The 17,006-nt window shown below is 39.9% G+C and overlaps 1 protein-coding gene across 6 annotated transcripts in view; it reads right to left on the minus strand.

The window, feature by feature from the left end:
- Nucleotides 1-17,006, minus strand: part of USH2A (usherin) — an 848,241-nt gene that overhangs the window by 438,898 nt on the left and 392,337 nt on the right. For all 6 annotated transcript variants that reach the window (XR_011381453.1, XM_070055318.1, XM_008268426.4 and 3 more), the window contains exons 31-32: nucleotides 8,228-8,341; nucleotides 5,775-5,936 (exon numbers count right to left, since the gene is read on the minus strand). Coding sequence is in view for 5 of the 6 variants with exons in the window: in XM_070055318.1 (XP_069911419.1) it covers nucleotides 5,775-5,936; nucleotides 8,228-8,341 (276 nt within the window). In the remaining variant the exon portion in view is untranslated. The remainder of the gene's footprint in view (nucleotides 1-5,774; nucleotides 5,937-8,227; nucleotides 8,342-17,006) is intronic.

Genomic DNA, 17,006 nt, shown 5'->3' on the forward strand with positions numbered 1-17,006 from the left:
ATTTATTTTTTGCAGAAGAAAAATGCATACTAGTTTAAGCTGTCATTATACTAACCTACATCCTATTTTTCATATTATTAGTAATACATAATGTGGTAGTTTATATTCAAAAATAAAACTAGAATGTATATACCTCATGTATTTATCCAGAAATACACCAAGGTTACTATGGTTACGAAAAATCCATTACCTTTGAATACAGAATGAAAAAGTTTGACTTAAAGTGTGTGCTATTTATTATAGCAAACATCAACAGCCTTCGGGAGGTTCTCTAACTGGATTCATTTTTCAGTGTCAGAACTGACCCACCATACTACTTGCTTATGGCCTATGCAAGGCAAAAAATTTGAACTGTATGCATTTTTAAATATATTTAGTACTAACTCAAGGTGCAGGAATGCCTTTGACTTTTAATGCTTCATATTTAAGAGAAAGAAAAAAAATTCCATCCACCTAGATGGCTAAGTGGCTTCTGAATTGAAATGCATCCACTTTTATCCACACTACCATGGCAGCAAGATGCATTTGCTAAGCACAACGGGAGAACATTGGTACTATGTGGAGACCTAAAAGGAAACTACAAGTGGAGGAGGAGCGAGGAAAAAAATGTTGACACCTTGAATATTTAGGAGAGGACATTAAGCTGTTATTAAGGAAGTTTTTGATAGTACAGAGGGCTAAGGGTTTTAAATATGCAGCTGATTATAACCAGCAAAAACAAAGTATGAAGCACAGCTCCTGAAGGCAATTCAGAATTATCTCTTTCCCTTATTAAGTTTTTGTTTATCAAGACTGATTGGATGAATTAAATAAAGGATAAATGGCTAATAATCATACATAAAGTAGTCAGTATAACAAGCAGTTAAAATGCAAATAAAAATAAAATATTTTCTCACTTGTGAAATTGTCTAAGATTTAGGATTGTAACATTCATTGCTAATAACTTTTTTTTGAAATACTGTGACAATATATATCAATGTATTCTGTAAAAGTTCATTATTTCTGACTTAACTTTTCCCTTATAGGAACCTAGAAAATAAATTATTTATGTATAATATTTGTCATAACGGTTAAAATAGGGATAAATTAGGAACTATTTTCAGGGGCCAGCATTGTAGCATAACAGGTCAAGCTACCACCTGTGATGCCGGCATCCCATATGGGTACAAGTTTGAGTCCTGGCTGCTCTATTTCTCATACAACTCCCTGCAAATGCTCCTGAGAAAACAGTGGAAGATGTCCCAAATCCTTGGACCCCTGCCAATCATGTGAGAAACAAGGGTGAAGCTGCTTCCTGATCTTGGCTTGGCCCAGCTCTGTCAGTTGTGGGCATTTGGGGAGGGAACCAGCAGATGGAAGATCTCTATCTTTCCCTCTCTGTCTTTGTAACTCTACCTTTCAAATAAATAAAATAAATCTTAAAAACAAAACTTGCTTCTTCATGGTTAAATACATCAATGTAATCTATAAAATGAAATATATTATTAAAATATTTCACAACAGTTTTAGAAAAGTGTTTAATGTTGGAGAATAGTCATAATAAGGGACTATATAAGGATGCAAAATTGTTTATAGGTTATAGTCCAATGTTGTTACAAAGAATAAAATACCAAAAGGAATTACATCAAATATTAAGAATATTATCAGGCTGGTGCTGTGGTGCAGTGGGTTAAAGCCCTGACCTGAAGCGCTGGCATCCCATATGGGTGCCGGGTCAAGACCTGACTGCTCCTCTTCCAATCCAGCTCTCTGCTATACCCTGGGAAAGCAGTAGAAGATGCCCCAACTCCTTGGGCCCCTGCACCTGCGTGGGAGACCCAGAAGAAGCTCCTGGCTCCTGGCTTCAGATAAGCACAGCTTTGGCCATTCCAGCCATTTGGGGAATGAACCAGCGGATGGAAGACCTCTCTCTCTGTCTCTACCTCTCTCTGTAACTCTTTCAAATAAATAAAATAAATATTTAAAAAAGAATATTATCTGTATGGTGAGATTATCAGGTATGAGATATCTGTGTGTTTAACTTATCTTCAGAAAACATATAGTACTATTATACTTAAAGAATAGTATTAACTGTCTCCCTCATCTAGTTCACAGCATCTTCATCTCTCAGTCTTTCTCTGAAATATAGTTCAGAAGTATGCAGATCCATTTTAGGGACCCTAAACTGCCACTATTCTTGAAACCAACAGATCTCATGAATAAAAGTTTCATCCACAAACCACTACAGCACAGAAGGGCCAGCAGACCAGATGCTGTGGCAGAAAGACAAGCAATGAGTACCAACAGCACTGTAGGTACAGATCATGTTGAAACATGGCACAGATCAACAGTGTCCATTTCAATGATTAGAGTATTTCCTTCCAGCATTTTCCTTGACTGGTTTTAGATAGAAAGATTCTCTTTCCCACTCTGTCTTTTCTGTGAGTCCTAGTGGACAGATTAATTTTGGACATATAAAGACCTGAATTTAGTGTAAATTAGGTATAAAATCTGAAGAGTATAAAGGGTTCTTAAAGCCTGTTTTATTCAATTCTTCACACAATTTGGGAATTTCTGGAAAAGTCAGCATTCAGCCAGTGCTGCAGTAGAAAACAAATTCTTTATGGTACTATTAAGGACTGAATTGTGACCCCCATACACCCAAAATTTATATGTTCAAACCCTAACCCTCAAAATAATTATATTTGGAGATAGGACCTTCAAGGAGGCGATTAAGATTGAATGAAGTTGTAAGAGAAGAGACCTCATGCGATCTGATTTCTGTCCCCTGTAGGAAGAGGAAGTGACACCACCGTGTGCAGGAAGGATCCTGTGAAGGTGGAATCTGCAAGACAAGGTGGGAGGTCTCCGGAGCAACCAAACCTGCCAGCACCTTGATCTTGGACTTCAGTCTCTTGACTGAGAGAGAAAAAAATCCCATTATTTAAGCCTTGCAGGATGTGCAATTTTGTAGGGCAGCCCCAGAAGATTAATACAGGATTTCTGGGGTTTATAATTAGGCTCCTGTCTGTCTTTCAGAGTTATGGTGAGGAAAAATAAAATGAGTTCAACAAGCAGAAAGTAGAAAAGCGTGAATCTGAGACTAGATAGATCTACATTTGAATTGGTTGCTGCAATTGCTGATTAGATTTGTCTTTACTGATTGGGTTTAGGGCTTAGTTTTGCTAGCTAGAATATTAGAACAATTATGTCCATCTATGGACTCTTATTATCTTTCTAGGCTTAGTGCCAATGCTTACTCATGAGCTATTTATGGATGAAAACACCAAAATGTTAGGTGCTTATGAAAAGTGAAGAAGGCCATGGGAAAAAAATGCTCTGGCTGATATTGGAGATATGCTCTTCATAAAACACATGAAGATTGAAAACTATCAAAGAATATACTGCCACCATAGCAAGAAAAGGTGGTTATAGGCATTTTTAAAATATTTCACTTTCTTTAGTTTATAGGTGGGGCATACACTGTACTAATCTACAATGGTAGCATTTACCATTGTGTCACACACAATCCATTTGATTCAATCAAATAAAATACAGCATTTCCAATTGTTTTGTAGCTGGTATCAGAAATCAACGTGAATTCTTGCCTCCCATCCTTCCCACGATGCTGTTTTTCTAGCTTCTCACAATGTCACCTTCCACCACTTGCACATTTTACAAATAACCTTGGTCCATACTTTGAGACCTGCTACCAGCTGCACTACTTCCCTCAGGACCAAGGGAGCATTTGATCTGCACATGGAAAGGATGTTGGTTATTTTTCCACTGATTTCCTCTGTCTTCTGTCTTGCTTTCTTCCATACCCACCTCCCCTAGTCTCTGTCAGTACACTTGCCTTTTTCTAGCTTGTTTCATTATTCTCAGGGGTCATCTGACTTCATTCATTTGTTCCTCCAACACTGTTTATTGGCTGCTCACTCTATGATAGGTCTTAGAGGTGCAGGAATAATTATGACAGTCAAGGGTATGTCCATATGATGCTTGTAGCTTAGTAGGGCAAACCAACAAGCAAACAAGCAGCAGTATTCAAGACAACATAAACAAAATAAGTGAAGGGGGTGATACCAAGGAATTCTGTGAGCACACAGGGGCATGCCTAAGTCATACTTTAGAAGTCAGAGAAGGCTTTGCAGAGTCATGTCTATTCTAGGCCTAAGAGTGATATGATATCCCATCATGCACAATGATCTTTCAGTACCATATAAATGCTCTGTGTAATGCAAATATCATGTTGATTCTTTGGTTTCATTATTTCTGAAAGAATTTCTGTAGCCTATAACCTTTAATTCTGCTAATGCCATTAGAGGTACTTAGGGTGAGAGTAATCCAGTTTTTTGGTTTATAATGCAAATTCAGTTGTTCTATTGGAAGTGACAATTGTAACTTCTCTTTACTGAGTGCTAACAACATATTACATGTTTTCTATATACTCTAAGTTCTTCCAAGTCCTGAAAAATGTAGGTAGTCCCATTTTCCAGATTCAGAAAGTCTCAGAGAAGTTGAAAAGTAACTTGTTGTGAGACCACAGTCTCTTCAGCACAAATTGCTCAGTACTGTGAGCCTACCACGTCACAGGCTGTGTGACCTAGAGTAAGTTACTAAACTCTTCTTTGTCTCAGTTTCCCCCCTTACAAATGAGGCTATTAACAAAATCTACCACGCAGAAGAAATGTCCTATTTAATAAAGACAAATAAAATATAGGAGTAATAGTCCTTGTCTATTTAAGGTTCTCAGACAACAGAGACAAGAAAAGGTCAACCTCAGAATGCAACCAGATGAACACATGGTGCTGTGCACAAATGCCTCATCCTGGCACCTGTGTGCGTCCCTCTGATGCTGAGAGTACTAATACAGGAAGGCCAGTGTCTGGCCAATTCCCTGTTATGACCTTAGTACATGGCATTAATGCGAATGAGTGAATACATAAATAATTAATTTTACCTCTATCTCCAACTTGTTGTGACCTTTCACGAAGAACTTAATATTTCTAGGTCTTAGCTTTTTCATCAATGCTTGATTAATAAAGTCTCATCTGAGAGTCAAATATAATTCTTAGAGTAATAAGAAATATATAACCATGATAAAGATTATACAAATATAAACATAGTACAGATACCAGAAAGCATGCATAATCCAGGCCTCTTTTGTTTTGAAAGTTTTTCAACAATTTACCTCATTTGACTGAGGTGTTGTTATACTTTATAATAGGATCTGGGCACATTTACTATATTTCTTTTATAATGGGCTAAAATTCAGACCACACTGAGTCCTGATTCTGTGCTGTAAGATGATTCTATGCTCTGAGTATTTGACAGCAGGCAACCCATGTGGCTGTGGAGCATATTCCCAGTAACAAACTTGATGCAAAGGGAGACAGTGAGTGTGCCTCTACTTTAATCTCATCATCTGTAGAAGGCAGAGCAGTTGTGTGCCAAGCTCTTTGTATTCAAGTATTCCCAAGGCTCCTTCCAAAGCATTTTAGAGGGAAGGATTTAGGTCAGGAAAGTGGAATCCATAGTGGAGAACATGACACAGGACAACAGCCCTCAGTGAAGGGAGAAGGAAACAACATGAGCGACTTCCCATTTATTCCACTTTGGCTCCACCGAAGTCTAATATGACCATGGAAATCTTTCTATTAGAATGGTTAACAGGAGAGGAAAATACAAAACTCAATTTCAAAAATCATGCTGTCAGATAACCATAAATGAAAGTTCTCTAGTACACACACACATAAGCTATAACTATTAACTGACAATGATGGAACACTTACCTGTGACTGTGTAGTTCTGTCCACTGCCTGAATAGACCAGATTCCCATCCATGTACAGGGAGTACTGAGTTATGATACCATTTGCTTTTTGCGGTGGATTCCAGGAGAGTAACAAAGAATTGGGAAGGGATTTGGCTACTGGTGGCTGAACCTCTTGTGGGGCTGTGGGGGAATAGGAGTCTAATTTTAGTTTACTTTTCTAACTTAAACTTTTCAGACCCAAACCAATAAATCATGGGATAAACCTGAAATCTCATGCATGGAAACGTTCCTGATTCGTGGGCAGTGTATCAGTAATTGCATTAGGAACAATGCTAAGTAACTGTCCTGAATTTATGAGAATTTGCATTGGTGATGGATGGGGAATACTTAAAACTAGTTCACTTGACTGATATTTGTGTTGCTTCATCAAAAGTATTATTAAACCATAATCTCTACATGGGGATGTGCCTAGTGATGCAAATTGAGCAGGTGCAGTTTCTGAGCCTTGGGTAACTTATGATCTAAGATGGGCAGTGCTGGCAAGAGTGGGTCATAAAAGATACGTTTAAAAAGCTCTGTGTAATTACAAAAATAGCCAGAAAATCAAGTTATTTAACTTTATGTAAAAATTCTATACTGTCTAATTTTGGAAAAGGATCTGTTTGTTCATTTTATACAGCAGTCAATGAGGTAGAGCCATAAAATTTAGTATTTTTTTTTTTGACAGGCAGAGTGGACAGTGAGAGAGAGAGAGACAGAGAGAAAGATCTTCCTTTTGCCATTGGTTTACCCTCCAATGGCCACCACGGCTAGCGTGCTGCGGCCGGTGCATCGCGCTGATCCGAAGCCAGGAGCCAGGTGCTTCTCCTGGTCTCCCATAGGATGCAGGGCCCAAGCACTTGGGCCATCCTCCACTGCACTCCCAGGCCATAGCAGAGAGCTGGCCTGGAAGAGGGGCAACCGGGACAGAATCCAGCGCCCCGACCGGGACTAGAACCCGGTGTGCCGGCGCCACAAGGTGGAGGATTAGCCTAGTGAGCCGCGGCGCCGGCTGGAAATTTAGTATTTTTAAAACTTGATGGCAAACACTTCAATCATTTGGTAAACCATAAATAACTCCATGAAGAAGCTGCAGTTGGGAATTCCTGAAATAATGGCAAGGAAATGTGATCCAAACAAATAGGGATTCCTCTGGGCAAAGCTGTGAAATAGGAGTGAAGGGTTCCTGGCAAAATTTGGACAGAGGATGTAGTGGACATAGAGGAAACAATAAGAAACATAGGATGCCTCACCCCATTTGGAGGCTGGTGGAAGTATGTATACCAGGGGACAATGATGATGTGTCCCCACAGAAGCAATGACACACTGAGAAAAACAGACTATTATTGGTGGACTAGATAGAGACACTGCTAAGAAAATGCTGACCATGGGTCACTCATCGCATGGTCCAGGTGAAGGGTGTTTGGTTAGCTCAAGTGCAAAGTACAGAGTCCCAAGAAGAACTACACAAAAGGCTTTGTCCTGTTGCTGTCACAAAGGCCTATGTCTTCCTTTCTCTTACATATCTTTTGTGCAAGTGGTGCTTGGTAAAGGTTTTAAGAGAAAGAGTGGGGGTGGATGCATGGATACCAGGAAAGATAGAAAGAGCGAAACTAGCTGACTCTTTTTCCCTAAAGATCAAGCTTTTAAATCTCCTAAATAACTTTACAACCAGACAGCATAAGAAATGTGCAATTGCTCTCATCCGTGAGAGAGAAATACGAAGCAACAATGCTTCACATGTTTGGAGAGCTGTTATTTCTTGAAGTGATGCATTCTGATGCTTGAGCAAAGCCTTTACTTTGGAGTACTAAAATATTTTCTCTTTCTCATTGCCTTCTTAACGTATGCTTTCTGAAACATTAATTTATGCCAACAGTTTGCAAGTTCCAAGTACAACAAAAGTGTGACTGAAGTCAGAAAGAACTGAGCAGTGGTTAATAATTCCTCAATTGTCATTTGGAGGTTCCATCACACTGAAATAATTGTTGCCTGTGCTGGTGTTTAGCAGTTAAAAGAGACCATGGAAATCAACCGTTTGATTCTCAATTTCATACTGTGCCATACAATCAATTCTTTTTAGTCAGACTGTCTCTAGATTTACTTCTGAGCCATAGTAAAATGAGGAAGCTTTCATTAATCTTTCAGATGCTTCATATTAATGACAAGGCTCTTGCATGAACAATGTAACAGCAATTAAAAAGCCCATTAATCTGCATTACAGCTATTAAAGATGCATGTCATTAAAGGGTATGGAGTTTGATTCATTTTCGCACCCCCCCAAAAAATGGAGCAATTATGGCCTGGCAATGCACTTTGTCATCAAATTAGGTTGGGGTTTTCCAGCAAATGGCCTTGCAGCATTTAGCTCTTCTCCTATTTTATTATTCATGACTGAAATGTGGAAGTCAAGACCTTTGAAATTACTTTACCTTCTTGTGGAGTAGAGATGTTCAATGCATGTGAGCTCTCGGTACAGCCAGCCAAAGTGCATGCAGTTAGGGTTACTGCATAGTTTTTGAAGGGTATCAAGCCTGTCAATATGCCTATAATAAAAGGGAGACAAAAGGGAAATGCATGTTTACCATAGCATCTATGAAGAGCTGTGTGTGTGTGTGTGTGTGTGTGTGTGAAAGAGAGAGAGAGAGAGAGAAGAAAAGTAGAGGGGGGAAAGACAGACACAGAGTCAGAGAGATAGGAATTCAGAATTATGCTCTTTACTTTATTTTCCTGTCTGTCTGCTGACTGCACAATGAGATGATTCATGAGAAAAAATTGAGACAAAATGTTGTTAAGACAACTATAAAACAGTATTTGATGTTTCCCCTATTAAAAATGAGGAGTTCCACATATGGTTCATGAAGCAAAGTGCAATGGATCCAATAGTTAAGATGCATATTACCTCATTCCAGGATCCGAGACCTCCTGCAGACACAAAACTATTTAATTTTCTTTAACCTAGCATTTTTCACCCATATTTAACTAAGGAGTCCTTTTCATGTGGTATCTATTAACACACTTTAGGAAACACTACTCCCAAGAGTGGCTTCATTATTTTAACAGTAGGATACACATATATAAACCATTTGTTTATGTTGCAGCTAACAAATATGCAAATTAACATAGTCGAACAATTAGCAAATTAGATAATCATGCTTTTGTACTTCCACTTGCAAAATTATTAGTTTATTTAATTAAGACACCTGTCTGAGACAGAAGTGTTATACATGGAAGTGTTGAATTAACTTGACTTGGTGGTGGATATACAAGGTTTATTCAGCAATTAAAAGTACCTGTAGAAATGAAAACACATTGTGTTTACTGATGTTCATAATCAAGGCAGGAGTTTGTTATTTAGGTAGTTCTCAAAATTAAAGAGGTCTCGATATACAATTTGTGCAATGGCTCAGCACTGTTTTTCCCCGGTTTTCCAAAGCGGTCTTTAACCCCAACCACAGATTGTCATCATTCATTTAAAAAGATAGTCCCACTCATATTATCCCTTTATTGATTAAGCCTTCAATAGCTTACTGAATATATTATTGTTTTAAGGTGATTGCTTGCATCATTCAGAGGCAAACTTTAATACACATGTTTCCATATGTCCTCTACCCAATAGAAAGCTTAAAAAGAATTAAAGGAGCAAAGAGCCAGGATGGAGACCATAAGCTATTGTTTGTTTTGGCATCACTCTCTTGCCCTTGGATTCCAGTGCTGCCTTTAAGTCTTCCTTCCAGCAGCTGCCCAGACATCTCCCTGGGCCACTGAACCCTCTCTGCTATGCTTCCACATGAAAATACCCATCAGCTTGGCACTACCGGCTTAGCTCATGGCCAAAGACAACAGCAAGCCAATGAACTAATAGGCATACACATGTGACCATCTTGTGCCAAACTCATCTCTCTAATCACAAAACCCCCTTGTGTCATAACCTTCTGCTCTCCATCCTTTCTGCCACTGTGAATGTCCTTGTCTTCAAGACCAACACCCACGTTCTGAGTTCACTTTATTTTGACAAGTTATTTCTTTTCTCTGTTATGTCTTAAAAGCAAGCATCATCACACACAGATTCTCATCACACAATAGTATGGTGGCAGAGTGTCAACGCTTGGGCCAGATGGCTGGGGTTCAAAACTGCCAGTTCTGCTCCTGATTGGCTGCAGGAGCTCAGGCAGGTTGTTTAGACTCCGTGTTCTTAATTTCCTTAACTGAGAACAGATAACAGTAGTCCCTGTCTTGAAAGAGATGGGGATGCAACCTGGGGATAATGTAGAGTTAGTGTGAACATGAACCACCTTGCTTAGTAATATACAGAACTCATCATGGAGCTGTATAAGCAGTAGAATTGTTAGTTCAAGCCATGTTAAAACTACAACTCAGCTTCTATGACTAACTTTTATCTTTTAAAGATCATTCATGATTCCTTAGATATCAAGCCAAGTAAACCTTCCTTGCTCCTTATCCTCCTACACTGCCTGGACTTTGTCGTCCCTTAGCTTCCTTCTAACACTGAATCTTCCTGGATTTTCTCCTAACTATTGAGATTGCTCTTTCCTTTAATTGACTCATGTGGCTTGCATTCCTCTCATAGGAACTAGATTTTATTTCACAAGTCTGAGTTCTTCTTTCCTTTTCTATACACTTGCCTTTGTTATGGCATCAAACCTCACCTCTCAGTGATCACATTTCCATCCGTAGGCTTCATATGTCTTCCAAGCTCTTTCTCTGCTATTCTTCCTGCATGCCATGTATCCCTACCTGGATGTCCCACTGGTATCTCTCACTCAACATGCCATAATGCATACTCAACATCTCAAACTGTCAAATGCTTTGTTTTTCTTAATGCCTCTTCCATGATCCCCAAACTGCAGGCTCGAAACTAAGGGATCATCATAAAATATGTGCTAGCCACTCTATCTCAGAACATCTTTGGCATTTGTCACGTCCTTCCTATTACCACGTTGGAAACTACTGTAAACTTCCAAATAAGATAACATGCATGTTTGAACCAGCAGAGTGCTACCCTAACAAGAAATGAAAGAATCCCCAGATAATGACATTTTTAATCCTAACGTGGGCAAGAAAAATATGTTGGAATATGAGGTAAGTTTCCTTTGTTCATCACGTTATTTGGCACATGTGAAAAGCAGTGCCTCGTATGGATAAGAATGATTTTGCCAAGGCATAGGAATATTGTATCCAAAGAGACACAGTGGTTTTGTACACAGGTTGGTGATCTGACATACTTAGCATGAGGATGTGTCAGGCATCCAGGTGACACATAAAAACAGTTCTACTAGTTTGCAATTTTGCAATAATTTAATCTGAGATGTTATTTCTTCCCAAATCATAGCTGAAGTTCAATGGTGAAATTCCAGTGTTTATATAAGCTTATTAGGAAATGTATTAGTGTAGACTTTAAGAAGAATCATATCAAGCCAGATACTGAGTACACACTCACTAAATGATCATCAGTGTTTTGTTTAACCTTTCTTGACTTCAATAAAGGTGGTACTTTGTGTGTATATATTTATCATAAATTTCCCTTGCTAATTCCCAACCCCCTTTTAAAATCCAGGTAATACTCTTTTCTGTAAACTTGTTTCTGTAGCTGTGCACTTTGGTAAAGAAGTTTACCAAACTGTATTGCATGCCACTGAAAAATCCAAAGATTCTTAAAGAAAGATGCTCGAGAGAAACTAGATCATCTTTCGGGCCATTTATCAAAGTGGTCACATTTCCCATTTCAAGTCAGGTGAAACAATAATAAATGCTGAGAAATGAGAGCTGCAAAATAGAAATAGAAAAAAAAAAGGAGAAGAAAGTTAATGTTTTGGTTCTTGGCAACTTTGGATCCCAGACGGAAGGTTTGAGATGGTTTGAAAATCATACTTTTAAAATGCATTCTATACTTTCTGAGGCTGAGTGACATTTCTTCCCTATTTCTAGAGGAGAAAGGACTGGCTCTTTTAAAAGTCTCAAAGTTTGTCAAAACGGCTGGATAGTTTTCCCTAAATACAGGATTATTTCCCTAAATTAGGATAATTTACTGTGGTGAGAAGAGCAGTATTATGATTCAGCATCTTCCCTTGTCTAGTCATGTGAAAATTAAGGATTGGGGTAGAGGAAGGGGCTGGTCAACCTAGTGGTCTTCACAAAATAAGGAAAATAAAAAGTCTCCCTAACATCTGGGAAACACAAGTTATCTCTAGTGTCTCAATATGGAGAGTTCACCAGGATGGTTAAAAGTTGATGCTTATAAATAGTTGTACTATTATCAAAGAATGAGGACAAGCATGTTCTATTCAAGACTAAACAAAGGAGACCTTCTTGGCTATATACTTTAAGTTATTATTCTAATGGGCTTAAGCGTCAGAGTAGCAGAGTAGCTTTAAGTGTCACAGTAGCACTCCAGAAAGAAAAAAAAGAACAATAGTACTGCTAGTATAATATAATCATAGTAAAACACTTATCAATGTTTCTTCTGTATGCCTCTAGAAAAGGCATTATTATAAAACACAAATGGTTTTTTTAAATGTTTGAGCTAGAAGGACCAATGATAATACATTAACTTGTAATTAATACATAAGGCAGAACACTTGCATACATGCCAAGTGGACAAGGGAATTTATAAAGTCCACACTTCTCAAAGATGATAGAAGGCCTGTATAAGATTAAAGACAAATAAGAAAAAATAGGGTAATCATTGAGCATTTGTTTCAGATCAGAAAGAGAGAGAATTTTAGGATTGGCTTGGACAGAAACCTTGTTTGGGAGACATCTAAGGGAAGTCTTTTTTCTTTTTACTCGAGAGTGCTCCTGCCACAAAGCAGGCCAGATGACCTCTCAAATTTCCTTTCAGCCACAAACTCTGTGAAATGAGAAAATGGTCCCAACCATGTCAGGAAACCTGCCAGTCTCTCTTGATAATGGAAGAAGGCAAGTTGAAAGAAAAAAGTTGGAAAAAAAAAAACATTCAATAAGCATAAAGTAAGCCTTATTGATGTCTTAAAAGTGTTAGTATCCCATGAAACACAGGAACACTGGTATCTGGATCAAAATCATTGGCACCAGAAGGGCCATAACTCTCACTGCTAAGTGATAATGCATTTTGCATTAATGCTTAACATTGAGAAATCCTGACATGCCCCACCAAGGGAGTTTTGAAGTCAGTTTAGTAGATTTCCTTTGAATGGCGGCCCTGTGGGCCACAGTGGGTGCTGAAAGTCCAGGCTGAAAGAGCTGGGGCAGGATCTTGAGGAAAGAAAGGACATTTAAGAGCCAGCCTTCCCGTACATGGCTCCAAATTCTGTGCCTGAGGATTTCAACATAGTAAAGCGGGAGAACCTTAGCCTGGAGAAGCTTGAAACTTACAAGACTTTGCAGTGTTTGAGGGAATCCCTTGTATGCACAAGCCACGTCCTTTTACTGCTTTCCTTATCCTGCAACTGTTACTCTGGTTTACCAAAAGTAGGCACTTGATGGTCGACCCAAAAAATGAAGATTTTCACCCTCTTAGCTCCACTCAGCTTCTTCCTGCCCCTCCTGCCACTCCATCCCTTACAGGAGCCAGCAATGTAATAGGCACTGTTTCTTTTCAATGATAGATTATTGTCTCCAACACTTTCTTTCCTTTGCTCTCACCTCAAGTTTCAAAGGAGCCAAAGAGAAATATTAATAATCGGAGGCAGCCCGACTACCTAGGAGAAAATCATTGTGGAACTGACACCAGCTGTGCGAGCCTTTGTGTCTCTAATAGGACTCTGTATGCTGAGAAGCAGAAAAAACAACAGAGGAGTCGCTTTGACGTTGAAATTCCCTGATTAACTCCTCTGACTAAATGCAGACAAGGATAAATGCTCTGCCTGGAAACGCAGCCTGAGACACGAAGCCAAAGGGCATTCTTTCTAAAGGCAAACACAGTTTGGAGCAAAAAAAGGGACTCCGTCTCTATTTACACACTTCAGCAGCCTCCTCCTCCCTCCCGCACCCCACCCCCAGCTGCCAACCTAGGTGTTTGGCCAGCATCCACTGTAATCTGTTCTCCTTCATTATGTTAATCTGTGGGCGGAAAGATTTCTGTCATCTCTGAATCGCTTGTACAGCAATGGTAAACACCTTGGCCTGTCTGTAATTGGACAGGTGTCTGCATTGATGTCACCCAGCTTTTAATTCAATTAAAGAACTGGCTGCTCTGCTCTCATTACCTACTCATTTCCATTGCACTTTGAGTCTGCCGGTGAAATCTGCACATGGCAATTGTCTAGCCCGAGTCTAAAGTCAGTGGTCCCCCTCTCAAAGGTCACGCACCATATTTCAAATGGACTCCATCAATCCAACAGTGTTTTCATGTTAGCAGAAGCAACTGGAATCATATGAAGAATTTCCAGTCCTTCTTTTCTGGCTTCTCTCTCTCCCTTCTTCCCTCCCTCTCTCTGTGCTTTTAGATTCTTAATACCTAAGCAGTGTCCTCTAGGCGCTGGCCAGTGATCAGGGGCAGCCCAGCAAACAGAAAAGCTGTTTCCAACTTCCTCTCCCCAGGGCTTTTCCCCATCTCAAGAGAACTCATCAGACTACAATGCTCTTATTTATTTGCTGGCATTTCACATTTGGATCAAGAAACAGGGTGGGCAGGAGCAAGGCATTTATTAAGAGGGCCATCTGGTAAGGGATCCCGCACACGCAGAGCTGCTACCACTACCTGGAGACATAATGGAAGAACCCAGTTTTTTAAAAGAAAAGCCAGCGAGAGGAAAGAGAGCAGAAGCAAAAGAGCATTTTCTTTTCTGGCTCAGGCTTCCACTGCAGTCCTAATAAATTCTAATTTTTGAGTATACATCCCAAATCAACCCCAATGGACGGATTAAAGACAGTAAATCAATCCAACATGCCATGCTTTCTGCCCACTTAAAGGGATCTCTGAAAATAAATTAAAGTTCTAACACAGACATTTTGACACAGTGACCCCATGAAACTGAATAATGACATTTGTTAAATATGGATGGAAATGTAACGGTCTAATAGCGATCTGGAAACATATCCAAGAGGCTTCTGCCCTGGTTCTTGGTAGCCTAGGAAGGTGGGATTTGTTGTTGTGTTTTTGATAATATTTTAAACAAGAATAAGGCTCTCTAATATTTGAGAAACAAAAGCCAATTTCCACTTTACTCAACAGATGGAAGAGTAGGTTTACTCCAAATGTAAGTAGTCTGTTAGAAACTTTATGGCTAATGTTTCATCCATTTAATCTGCTTCCAGTGGATTTCCTGACCTTGTTTATAACTTCTAATAGGGAACATGACAGATCTAAGACCTTGGGTCAAGGATTTTGAGAGGAAAAATAATTTTAAAAATTACTTTAGGGGCTGGCACTGTGGCACAGTGGGTTAACGCCCTGGCCTGAAGTGCCAGCATCCCATATGGGCGCCGGTTCAAGACCCAGCTGCTTCACTTCCAATCTAGCTCTCTGCTATGGCCTGGGAAAGCAGTAGATGGTCCAAGTCCTTGGGCCCCTGCACATGCATGGGAGACCTGGGAAAAGCTCCTGGCTCCTGGCTTTGGATCAGAGTGGTTCTGGCCGTTGCCACCAATTGTGGAGTAAACCATCTGATGAAAGACCTCTCTCTCTCTCTCTCTCTCCTTCCCTCCCTCCCTCCCTCTGTCTCTCCTGTCTGTGTAACTCTGACTTTCAAATAAATAAATAAATCTTTAAAAAAAATTACTTTATAAGATGAAGGGTCTAATCTCAGAACTAGAGAATGGTTTAAACATGATTTTAATTGACTTCAAAGCATTACTCAGTTAAGATTCTTCTAGAAGGCTTACATCCAACCTCAAATTTTAAATCAAGTCCTTAGTGGTGAGAACTACAAAATCTGGCATTTTCAGTCTAATTTTGTGTAAGTTTGAAGCCATGCACTTGTATTAACTCCTCATGGATCCTTGAAAATCATTGGGACTCTCTGGACCCAACTAAACTGGCAGACAGGCAAGGCCACATAAGGAAAAGGAAAAAAAAGAGAAATGAAAGTCAGCCCTGTTGACCAGGACATCTCCTGCTGATGTCTCTTGGGATACCTCATTCTGCAGAGGGGGCTGCTGGGCCAGATGTAAAAGGTGTTGTTCAAGTCTACACGGCTAGAAGGCAGTAGAGTCAAGATTACAAACTGTGTCCTCTGGATTCAATATCATCAACTCATGGGGCTGGTGTTGGGGCATGGCAGGTTAAGCCACCACCTGAAATGCTGGTATCTCATATGGTCACAGGTTTGAATCTTGGCTGCTTCACTTTTTTTTTTTTTTTTTTTTTTTTTTTGACAGGCAGAGTGGACAGTGAGAGAGAGAGACAGAGAGAAAGGTCTTCCTTTGCCGTTGGTTCACCCTCCAATGGCCGCCGCGGCCGGCACGCTGCGGCTGGCGCACCGCGCCGATCCGGTGGCAGGAGCCAGGAGCCAGGTGCTTTTCCTGGTCTCCCATGGGGTGCAGGGCCCAAGCACCTGGGCCATCCTCCACTGCACTCCTTGGCCACAGCAGAGGGCTGGCCTGGAAGGGGGGCAACCGGGACAGAATCCGGCGCCCCGACCGGGACTAGAACCCGGTGTGCCGGCGCCGCTAGGCGGAGGATTAGCCTAGTGAGCCGCGGCGCCGGCCTGCTGCTTCACTTCTGATACAGCTCTCTGCTAATGTGCCTGGGAGAGCAGTAGAAGCTGGCCCAATGCTTGGGCCCCTGCACCCACATGGGAGACACAGAAGCTCCTAGCTTTGGTCTCGCTCAGCCCCAGCCATTGTGACCATTTGAGGAGTGAACCAGTAGATGGACAATCTTTTTCTCTATCTCTGCCTCCAACCCTTTATTTCAAATAAATAAATAAATCTTTTAAAAAAATCATTGATTTTATGTTATGATCCAAACCTTATTTTTATGAGAATAAAATTTATTGAAAAAATCTTACCAAAAATAGCATACTTTTTATAGAAAATATTCTATTGAAAATGTACCTTAAAATGTGATCAAATGATAAAATTTATTACTAAAACATGCTGTATACAAACAGAGAGTAGCATGCTGGCCCCTCAAAATGAGTATGCATGCCTACAACACTCCTTTATAATAGCGACTGATTCATAAGAAAAGCTATGTGTATGTATACATTATTTAACATGTTAGACTTTTATTTTTTGCTCCATATTTATTCACATGTATAGAATCTT

Source organism: Oryctolagus cuniculus, chromosome 13 (assembly GCF_964237555.1).
Source record: "Oryctolagus cuniculus chromosome 13, mOryCun1.1, whole genome shotgun sequence".
Classification (NCBI taxonomy): domain Eukaryota; kingdom Metazoa; phylum Chordata; class Mammalia; order Lagomorpha; family Leporidae; genus Oryctolagus; species Oryctolagus cuniculus.